The sequence below is a fragment of the Ictalurus punctatus genome, chromosome 1 (assembly GCF_001660625.3).
Source record: "Ictalurus punctatus breed USDA103 chromosome 1, Coco_2.0, whole genome shotgun sequence".
In the NCBI taxonomy this organism is placed as follows: domain Eukaryota; kingdom Metazoa; phylum Chordata; class Actinopteri; order Siluriformes; family Ictaluridae; genus Ictalurus; species Ictalurus punctatus.
In genome coordinates, this window is record NC_030416.2 from 38,186,568 (window position 1) to 38,197,763 (window position 11,196).

Here is an 11,196-nt window from a genome sequence, read left to right on the forward strand (position 1 = left end):
CTTTAGAAAAAAAGAATACATTTCATCAGGATGAGTTTAAGGCACAGTGAAGGAGATGCATGTGTATAATTGTGGACCAGTAACTATTAACAAATGATCTGTATATATTTCTTAATTGATTGTGGTTTTGATAAATGAACCCTTATTTGTCAGGATGAGTGTGAAGGAGACCTTGCAGAAGCAATGCCAGCACTGGAAGCAGCTCTTTCGGCTCTCGACACGCTGAAACCTGCTGACATCACCGTGGTAAAGTCCATGCAGAACCCTCCTGGTGCTGTTAAACTCGTCATGGAGTCCATCTGTGTAATGAAGGGCATCAAACCCGAGAGGAAACCCGATCCTGGAGGTTCCGGTGAGACAAAGAGAGTTATCTAATCTACCTGGCAAAGAATTAGTGAAAAACATCACAGCTTCACACATTTACACATGCGTATATTGTTCTATACCTAGCAATGATCTGTCTTCTATACTGTATGTACTTATTGTATTCAATATTAACAGTATTCGATATAAACAGTAATAATAGAGATATACACAAATAAAAGCCCTTGCATTGCTCAGGCATGGTGACAGGTGTTTATGCACAGATGGTAGATAAAATACAAGATAACAAATGGGACAGCTATTAACATCATGTTCTTGTTTAAGATTTACAAACATCAGTCATTTTCTTTACTAACATCAACATCTGTAAAACGGTGTATACAGTGTACGATCTGTATGTGTAAGATGTTTTCCTGGTTTAAATGCCTCCACCCATGCATTTACAAAGTGTCATTGTCAACGCCACCATGCTTGTATCCTTTTCACATAGGTAAGATGATTGAGGATTATTGGGGTCCGTCCAAGAAGCTGCTGGGAGACTTAAAGTTCCTGGAAAGCCTCAAAGCCTTTGACAAAGACAACATCCCTGCCGCCAACATCAAGAAAATCCGTGAGAAGTTTATTGATAATCCTGATTTTCAACCTGTGCTGATCAAAAACGTCTCGTCTGCCTGTGAGGGTTTGTGCAAGTGGGTCCGGGCCATGGAGGTGTACGAACGGGTTGCCAAAGTGGTGGCCCCAAAGAAAGAGAGGCTCTGCAAGGCAGAGGAAGAGCTGGCAGTTCAAATGAAAACTCTTGCAGTGAAGCGTGGCGAGCTGAAAGCTGTGCAGGACCGTCTGTGCTCTCTGAATGACACGTTTGCTGCAATGATGCAGAAGAAAAAGGACCTAGAAGATAATATCGAGCTGTGCTCACAGAAACTGATCCGGGCTGAGAAGCTGATCGGTGGACTGGGAGGAGAAAAGGACAGGTGGACAGAAGCGGCACGACTCCTGGGAATCAAATACACTAACCTGACCGGGGATGTGCTCCTTTCTTCAGCCACAGTGTCATACCTGGGAGCTTTTACCGTGGATTACCGGGTGGAATGCCAGCGGGAATGGCATAAGATTTGCATGGAAAGGAAAGTGCCATGTTCTGAATACTTCACACTTAGCAACACCCTTGGCAATCAAGTCCTGATCCGGGCATGGCGGATCGCTGGGTTACCCGTAGACTCTTTCTCCACAGACAATGGCATCATTGTGTCAAATTCACGCCGCTGGCCACTCATGATAGACCCTCAGGGACAGGCCAACAAGTGGATCAAGAACATGGAGAAGGCCAACAAGCTGGCCATCATCAAGCTCTCTGATAGCAACTATGTGCGAACCTTAGAAAACGCCATCCAGTTTGGAACCCCTGTCCTCCTGGAGAACGTGGGTGAGGAGCTGGATGCTATTCTAGAGCCAGTTCTTCTGAAGCAGACTTTCAAGCAGCAGGGTGTAGAATACCTGAAGCTGGGCGAGAACATCATTGAATATTCCCAAGACTTCCGTTTCTATATGACCACTGGGTTGAGGAACCCACACTACCTGCCTGAAGTGGCCGTGAAGGTGTGTTTGCTGAATTTTATGATCACACCTCTTGGGCTGCAAGACCAGCTTCTCGGCATTGTGGCTGCTAAAGAGAAACCAGAACTGGAGGAAAAGAAAAACCAACTCATCCTCGAGAGTGCAGCCAACAGCAAGCAGCTTAAAGAGATCGAGGACAAGATACTGGAAGTTCTCTCCTCATCCCAAGGGAACATCCTGGAAGATGAGACAGCTATCAAGGTGCTGTCGTCCTCCAAGGTCCTGTCTGAGGAGATCTCGGAGAAGCAGAAGATCGCGAGTGAAACAGAGCAGGAGATAGACAGAACGAGGATGGGCTATCGCCCCGTGGCCGAGCACTCATCCATCCTTTTCTTCTGCATCTCTGAGCTGGCCAACATTGAGCCAATGTACCAGTACTCGCTCGCATGGTTTATCAGTCTCTATCTTCACTCCATTGCTCAAAGTGCACCAAGCGAAGACTTAACTACTCGCATTGCTCACATCCTCGAGCACTTCACCGTCAGCGTCTACAACAATGTGTGCCGCTCGCTCTTTGAGAAGGACAAGCTGCTCTTCTCACTGCTTCTCACTGTCGGAATCATGCAAGGCAAAGGTCAAATCAATGACCTCATCTGGCGCTTCCTGCTCACCGGCGGTATTGCACTTGACAATCCACACCTAAACCCCGCCCCTGAGTGGCTGTCGGACAAAGCGTGGTCAGAGGTGCAGTCTCTAACCCAGCATCCTTTACCAAACTGAAACCTAAAGTAGTCCAAGTGCCATTTATTGTTGTGTATGAATTCATTCATTTTGTTGACACCTGTATGGAAAGAGTAATCTCGATTATTACTATCATGATCTTTTCCTCTGTGTGGCCTCAGGTGGTCCGAGCCTCAAAGCTCCCAAGCCTTGAAGGTCTCTTTGAAGATGTACGTGAAAACATGGCTGAGTGGAAGCAGGTTTACGACTCAAGCTGCCCGCACGAGGAGTGCTTCCCAGGCAAATGGCACACCCTGGTGGGCATGGCGCGTATGGCAGTGCTGCGCTGCTTCCGGCCTGATAAAATCGTTCCTGCTGTGCAGCAGTTCATCGTGGAGAACATGGGACGCACCTACATCGAACCGCCGACGTTCGACCTGGCAAAAAGCTACAGTGACTCCAACTGCTGCTCGCCGCTAATCTTTATACTCTCACCAGGGTCGGATCCCACCGCAGGTGTGTGTTTGTGTGTTAATATATACAGTATATTGGAAATATTCTTTTACCTTCTACTACCATGTGTATTTTACCACTTTGAGAGCTATTAGGTTTCTGAGCAGACTGTATACGTGCGTACACACTGTTCTCCTTGGCTTGGCTTGTATTTAATATATAACTTGAAGACACCATGTGCAATTGACTCCCATCTCCGCTTCTCTCATCCTCAGTGTTGTTGAAGTTTGCAGAAGATGTGAATATGGGGGGCAGTAAGACCCAGGCTGTGTCACTTGGTCAGGGACAGGGCCCTGTCGCTGCTAACATCATCAACTCTGCTCTTAGCAACGGAACGTGGGTTGTTCTACAAAACTGTCATCTAGCAACCAGCTGGATGCCAACGCTGGAGAAGATCTGTGAGGAGGTGATCACGCCTGAGAAAACACACCCTGATTTCAGGTGAGAAACGTGTCTCTCTTTCTTTTCTGTCTCCACCTTCTCTGTCTCAGTGTCTGTCTGTCTCTCCTTCTCACTCTCCATATCTCTCCACCGTGTCCTCGGTGGCTCTCTGTCTCTCTCTGTCTCCATATCTCAGGCTGTGGTTGACCAGTTACCCGTGTGAGAAGTTTCCGGTCAGTATCCTGCAGAATGGAGTGAAGATGACTAACGAGCCTCCTAAAGGTCTGAGAGCCAATCTGCTGCGCTCCTACCTCACTGACCCACTGTGTGACCCCGCCTTCTTTAACAGCTCCACCCAACCCCATGCCTGGAGGAAGCTGCTCTTTGGCCTCTGCTTTTTCCACGCACTCGTGCAGGAGAGGAGAACCTACGGCCCGCTAGGTCACCTGTCTCTGTCTCTCTCCTCTGTCTGTCTCAAAAACGTTCCCTGTTTGCTTTCTCTTTATAAAGTATCCAAATAAGGTCATTCGGACTTGTCAGTACTGTATATTCTTTATTTAAAAGTTAATTAATCTGTTATTGCTTTTTAGTGAAGTTTGTGTTTTGTTTGTAAACAGGCTGGAATATCCCTTATGAGTTTAATGAGTCGGATCTGAGGATCAGCGTGCGTCAGATTCAGATGTTCCTGGATGAGTATGAGGAGATTCCTCTTGAGGCACTGACTTACCTGACTGGTGTGTGTGTGTATGTGTGTGTGTGTGTGTGTGTGTGTGTGTCTGTGTCTGATAAAACAAGCCTAGCTTTGGGATTTTAATACACAGTTGCTGTAACATCAGAGTTTTTGATTAAGGTTTAGGGCACACATCAGGAAGGGTAACCAGCACTGTTCAGGATCTTGAGCAACAAATAGTTCTACTAGAAATGATTAGCAAGCCAGATACATGTATCGAGTACATGAAGCTGTTTTCTTCACAAAGAAGCAAATTGAACTCTAATCAGATCACACTGAATACATTATTAAATACATGAGCGCTTTTTCTTAAACCTTACATGAAAAACAAGACACCAGGACCAGTGGAGGTCTCATGGAACCACATCTACTGTGCAGGCTGAAATGAGCCATTACTGGGCAGACTGAAAGCTGAGCTGTAGGGGTTGTCAGTGAGGAGGCTACAGGAGAACGTGGTGGTGTTTGTGCAGATGATATGACAGTTTTTAGCAGACACTAAGAGGATGATCAAGTTCTCAGTTTATTGATGAAGGATCATCTTCAGCCTGGGTCAACTGGGACATGTTTTATAGCAGAGGCAGAGGGAACCAGCAGTGGGGAAATGTGTCTAGACATGTTCTTGTAAACAGCGGAATGTTAGATGTTGCAGATATTAGTGTTGCCCTTCCCCTTCAGGCAGGCTCTAGCACAGCTGTGCTCTTTCTGCAGCGGTAGATTCCTGTAAGAAGGTGTTATATGGAATCTGCATTATAGTCATGTACAGAAGCGCTGTGACGTGATTTAAGGAGTTATCGTGGTCAGGGTCGTTGGCACCGGACTCTTCTTCACGAGGCTTGCTCAAGGTCCCTGTTCAAACCCACTAGAGAGCTACAGTGGTGGGTAGCGCATGGGGCCACGGCCAGCAACAGACATGTGGCACAAATCAACCCATCTACAGGAAGAGAATATCTGTTCTATGGCACTGAGGAAGCTTTTCATCTCCGTTGATTATAAGCCTTTGATTAGAAAGCTTGGTGTCTGGCCCACAAGTAAAAACTAAATACAAGGATGGGGTACTGGAAAAAATGCTGGCTGCACCAGATAAAATGAGACTCAAAATGAAAAAAATAAACAAAAGACACAGACTCTAAGAGCTCTGTCAGGTCTGACCACAGGGGGTCAGGTATTGAGATATTTCACAGAGAGGTCAATGGAGAGATTTGATCTGCCAATAAAGGTACTTTTAAAGTCAACATCTCTCTCTCTCTGTCTCTCTCACTGTCTGTCTCTCTCTGTCTCTCTCACTGTCTGTCTCTCTCTGTCTCTCTCACTGTCTGTCTCTCTCTGTCTCTGCAGGCGAGTGTAATTATGGTGGCAGGGTGACTGATGATAAGGATCGCAGGCTTCTGCTCTCGCTGCTCTCCACCTTCTACAGCTCTGAGCTCATACAGCAGGACAGATACAGAGTGTGTGAGGGAGACATGTACTATGTACCACCGCATGGACCCTACCAGGTGCACACACACACACGCGCACACACACACACACACAGAACTTCTAAACTTCTAGAGTTTAAGTGTAAATTTCACACATTTCTCCAAAACCAAATGACATCCTGCATATGGAGCGTAAACGCTGATCTGTGTTATTATGGAACAATTCATTGTTCCCTCTGAGGGAGCAGGAGAATGATGGAATTTCACTTTACACTGGTCACAAACGGCTTTTATATAAATGAAGATTTTTCTGTCGGTCAGAGTTACGTCGACTACATCCGCAGCCTGCCGATCACAGCCGAGCCTGGGGTCTTCGGTCTCCACAGCAACGCTGACATCACCAAGGACAACCAGGAGACCAATCAGCTTTTAAACGGAGTGTTACTCACCCTGCCCAGGCAAACAGGGGGCGGGGCCAAATCTCCTCAGGTGGGTGTGGTCAGTGCTACACTCGCTGCTCACTGGCTGAAAACGTCGGTCTGTATTGTACAGACGCGGCTATTAATAGCTTACATATATATGTATATTTACTTGTATGTATTGTTTGTGTTTGTGTGTGTGTGTGTGTGTGTGTGTGTGTGTGTGTGTGTGTGTGTGTGTGAACAGGAAGTGGTGGATGAGTTGGCAGAGGACATCATGTCAAAGTTGCCACCAGATTTCAACATTGAGAAGGTGATGTCTAAGTATCCGGTGATGTACGAGGAGTCCATGAACACCGTACTGCGGCAGGAGATCATCCGCTTTAACAGGTGTACACACACACACACACACACACATACACATACACACACACACAGGGTGTGTGTATGTTTAGTTAGCTATCTTAGTGAGGAGCTTTTACATTTATTATGGTGAAATCACGACATAAATGGCCGCCTGTGGAGGAAAAGCGGTGATGCACTGATGCTCAGATACACACTCACACACCCTGATGCTCGGCAGGTTGACGGAGGTGGTTCGCAGCAGCCTGGTCAATATCCGGAAGGCTCTAAAGGGGCAGGTGGTGATGTCCTCAGAGCTGGAGAACGTTTTTAACAGCATGCTGGTGGGGAAAGTTCCAGCCGTTTGGGCCGCTAAATCCTACCCATCACTCAAACCTCTCGGTAGCTACGTCTCTGACCTGCTGTCCAGACTGCACTTCCTACAGGTGTGTCAAACCAACCAATGTGTTCAATTGGGTTGTCTAGTAACTAATTAAGATCATTAGATATTCCCACGTGTCACACTGCTCCAACTGACAGGTAGCTAATGCTCGAGTCTCTGGGTGATTAGCAAAAGGAAATGACAGGTAGGTAAAATAATATAATGTGTTGTTAAATTCTGGATTGTGATTGGTCAGAAGGTATTGATTAATTTTTAATAACAGTAGTATAGATTATTGTTACTATAGTAACAGCTCATTCACAGGGACGTGTACAGCAGACACGCCACATGAACCGTGTAATTGTTGCTATGGTGAAGTTCTCTGCAAGGAGATGTTTATGTAACATGTATGGAAGGAGTCTCCAGTGTCAGCACTGTGTCCGACGAGTTCTGGACAGACGAGTTTACACTTTGTAGTTGTTGTTTTTTTTTTTGTCTTATTAAAGGACCATTAGGTAAGATTGATGGTTAAGAGAATTAGAGTCAACATTTAAATAATTTTGTACTCTTTGACCCCACCCCCATTCTTGCCCATGTTCACAAAGCAAAAAAAAAACTACTTTGGGGAGGTAACAGTAACTGCACTCTGTTTTGTGTGTGTTAGGAGTGGATAGATAACGGACCTCCAGCGGTGTTCTGGCTCTCCGGGTTCTACTTCACACAGTCCTTCCTCACTGGAGTGTCTCAGAATTTTGCACGCAAATACACCATCCCCATCGACTACATCGGCTTTGAGTTTGAGGTAGGAGTGTGTGTGTGTGTGTGTGTGTGTGTGTGTGTGTGTGTGTGTGTGTGTGTGTGTGGGTGGGTGCATTTACACTCAGTTTTTTAAAAACATATCCTAACCTACTGGACCATGGAGTAGAGCTCACCAAGAGCATGGTGTGATAATAGAGGAGACTTATGAGAAACATTCAGTGGTTTGGAAGCTCCTGGTTCTGGCAGTTCCTGTGGATTTTCATTTGTTAGCTCCGGACCATGGAACGCGTGACTTCGGTCTGTCTGGTGTCCTGTACGAGACTGACACGCTTTAGTGATTCTTGCATTTCATAGAAATGAGAGAGGAGGATAAAGATCCATACCCTCCTGAGTAATGTTCAGCATGTCTGGTCAGATCCACTGCTGATCACTCACGGGATTCCCCCTGGTGTTCAGCTACATTACATTCATTGTTTACAACGGTCCGGATGAGTAACTGACACGACTGAGCTACTCTCATTGTTGAACCGATAATGATCAGTTCATAGCTCTATGTTAAATAAACGCTCGGTTTGAAGTGTTTTGTTTCGCTCTGACGCGTCACATTACGTGACGTACGAGACACCGGTTCTGAAACTGGAGTTAAGAATGAATGCACTCGCCTCCGTTCAGACGTCTTTAATCATTCTGGGTTTGTCTTCCGTTCACTAATCAGAGTAGAGATGGTAGAGTAAATCACATCTGCTGTGTGAAGAGCTGTGAAAATTCTCCCCTTCCTCAGATAATGTCTTTATCTCTGTAGCTAGTGTCTGGACCAATCCGCTGCTTTCAGCTAAATAATCTACATTCAAGCAAACCGTAACAGAGGATCCGCTGAAGAAAGACATTTTTCTTTCTTCTTTTGCACATGTTTATCCGCTCTGCTACGGGGGGTTTTCCAGGCACTCGGTTCTGTCTGCTGAACTTCACTGGGTCCGCCAGTTTACGTGTACATGTCGTACTCAGATGGAGCGGATTTCCAGTTTGAACCCTTTGAAATATTTTATGACCGTTCCAAATGTTTATTCTTGGGCACTTCTGATTATACAGATGTTAAATAACACTCTTCTGCACTTTTATGATGTTAAGAAAAGAAAAATGAATTACTTTAATGATTTTCAGCGGAACTGTCATAAAGGTCTTTCATTTCTTACTGATATTAATGTTATTGATGTCTTTTCTGTCTCTCCTACACCTTTTCCCTCCATCTCTCTCTCTCCGTCTCTCTTTATCTCAGGTGATGAAGCAGGAGAATGAGATGGAGGTAAAGCCTGAGGACGGTGCGTACGTTCGTGGTTTGTTCCTGGAGGGAGCTCGGTGGGATCGGGAGCACAGGGTCATCGGAGAATCGCTTCCCAAAATCCTTTTCGACTCGTTGCCCATCATCTGGCTGAAGCCTGGAGAGAGCAGCGGATTCCTGCACCAGAGCGTGTACGTGTGTCCCGTGTACAAAACGAGTGCGAGGAGAGGCACGCTGTCCACCACCGGACACTCCACCAACTACGTCCTGTCCATCGAGCTGCCCTCGGACCGGCCGCAGAAACACTGGATCAACCGCGGGGTGGCTGCTCTCTGCCAGCTGGACGACTGAGTACACACACACACACACACACACACACACACACACACACACACACACACAATACATACATCAGCACTACTATATAGTATATGCATACATTTACACACACACACACACACACACACACGCGCGTACACATATGTACACTACAGTAACATGTTTACGGTGCTGGGGATAATAAACGTATATAAATCTTCCTGTGTAAACTCTTATTGCTCTAGTTCCGTGGTGTTCTAGAAGTTTTGGATGTCTGAGGACATCTGATGCTCTATTCCAGTATCTAGCACCGTTATAAGGTCCTGGATTCATACAGGAAACATTACTCACGCTCAAATGATAATATCTGAAAGTGTGTTTTTGCTTTATTCTGTTTATTTATTTATTAAGTTTATTCTGATAAAATTCTACTCTGTTCTATTCTTCTGCATGTAATACATTTTGATATGCAAATGAGCGGTGATTCAGTCACTGGACACATTAATCTATGACACCCTCTGGTGACTTGTTGTGACCTCTTGAGCATGGATTAGCTAGTTTCTCCTGAACCTGTGTAGAGCTGCATTGCTTTAAACACGTCCTCTGCATGATGTCTCTCAGGACACGGCCGCTGTGTGAGACAGGCAAACAAACAGTACACCACCATGGTGCAGGACAAGCTAAACCTGCAGCTCAACATTTACAAGTTTCTTTTAACTTTTTAAAACAATAATAAGTGACTGATTTAAATCTAAAAAGGACAAGCAGAAGAATACAAACAGAAACAGTCGTGTTCAGTAGAAGCACAGTATGTTAAGAGTCCCACCTAAACTTCTTTACTGTTATCTACAAACTCATTGTTCTAAACACTACAACACAATAAACAACCTGACACGCTAGTGATACAGGTGTCATCACAGGCCGTGACTTTTACACGCCCAGCACCTTATCTCACAGAAGAGTCAGCAACCACCCACCCACACACACACACACACACACACACACACACACACACACACACACACACATACCTCTGGCCTGTAGTCTTTCCTCAGCGCTATTTCCTCAGAATCCATGAATCACAAACTGACCACGCCCATCCTGCCACAGCATCCACGTAAACACATTCGCACATCACTGGCAGTGATCCCACAGTGCTGCTGAACTCTGGATTCTGATTGGCCAGAAGATGTTGATTAATCTTCTATACCAGCAGCTCTGACAGTAGTGCAGCTGCACATCATTAATGCACTTCCTTTTCAGCACCCTGTTGAAAGGCTTTGTTAGTCCTCACCATCTTGACTTGCCACAACTTTTTTCTGGGGTGAGTACTGTGCCACCAGTGTAGGGCAGTGCATGTATGCATATATATATATATATATATATATATATGAGAAATATTTGCCCAGTTTAGCCGAGGCAGCACTTGTGCATACACACTGGTGCAGATACAACAGAGGTCCAGACCACAGGTGAAAGTTGTACATTTTGTCCTCTCTGCGCTCCAGTTGCCACACTTCCACACATCAGGATGTCTTTTCCTCTTACAGGACCATGTTCTTGTCCCTGTATCCATCCTAACGCTTGCTCCTTCATCACGCTGCACTAGAACCCTTATCTCTGTAGTATTTATAAGTTCTCATGCTGTCACTCCATCACTGGGATCCACACCAGGTGTGTTCTTTAGTTTTTAATATTATAAAGCTTGCTGACGTGAAACTTACTCGCTGTAGTCACACATCACACATCACACGCCTTTTGTTTTCTACACACACAAACAGTCATTCATCCATTCATTCATTCGTTGTCCTTCCGCTTTTCCTGGTGTGTGTCATGGTGGTAACAGGTTGAGAAGGACAGCCCAGGCGTCTCTATCCCCAACCACGGATCCCAGACAGCCACAAACCCAGATCTTATTTGAGGCGTGATCTGTCCCGTCAGATGTCTCTGGCTCTATACACACAATGGTTATTGTAATGATTGTCTGAACGAATGTGAAATGTGCACAGCGCACTTAAATAAGTACACCCTGTTTCAACCAGCATGTCATAGTTAAATAA

The 11,196-nt window shown here is 45.5% G+C and overlaps 1 protein-coding gene across 1 annotated transcript in view; it reads left to right on the forward strand.

Moving 5' to 3' along the window:
• The window catches only part of dnah3 (dynein axonemal heavy chain 3), a 37,506-nt gene extending 27,472 nt beyond the window's left edge, over positions 1-10,034 (forward strand). The window contains exons 49-60 of the mRNA XM_053684580.1: positions 154-352; positions 815-2,622; positions 2,781-3,114; positions 3,327-3,552; positions 3,689-3,933; positions 4,110-4,226; positions 5,558-5,715; positions 5,959-6,126; positions 6,304-6,446; positions 6,640-6,844; positions 7,445-7,582; positions 8,816-10,034. Coding sequence (XP_053540555.1) covers positions 154-352; positions 815-2,622; positions 2,781-3,114; positions 3,327-3,552; positions 3,689-3,933; positions 4,110-4,226; positions 5,558-5,715; positions 5,959-6,126; positions 6,304-6,446; positions 6,640-6,844; positions 7,445-7,582; positions 8,816-9,169 — 4,095 coding nt within the window. The 3' untranslated portion in view covers positions 9,170-10,034. The remainder of the gene's footprint in view (positions 1-153; positions 353-814; positions 2,623-2,780; positions 3,115-3,326; positions 3,553-3,688; positions 3,934-4,109; positions 4,227-5,557; positions 5,716-5,958; positions 6,127-6,303; positions 6,447-6,639; positions 6,845-7,444; positions 7,583-8,815) is intronic.
• The last annotated feature ends 1,162 nt before the right edge of the window (positions 10,035-11,196 follow it).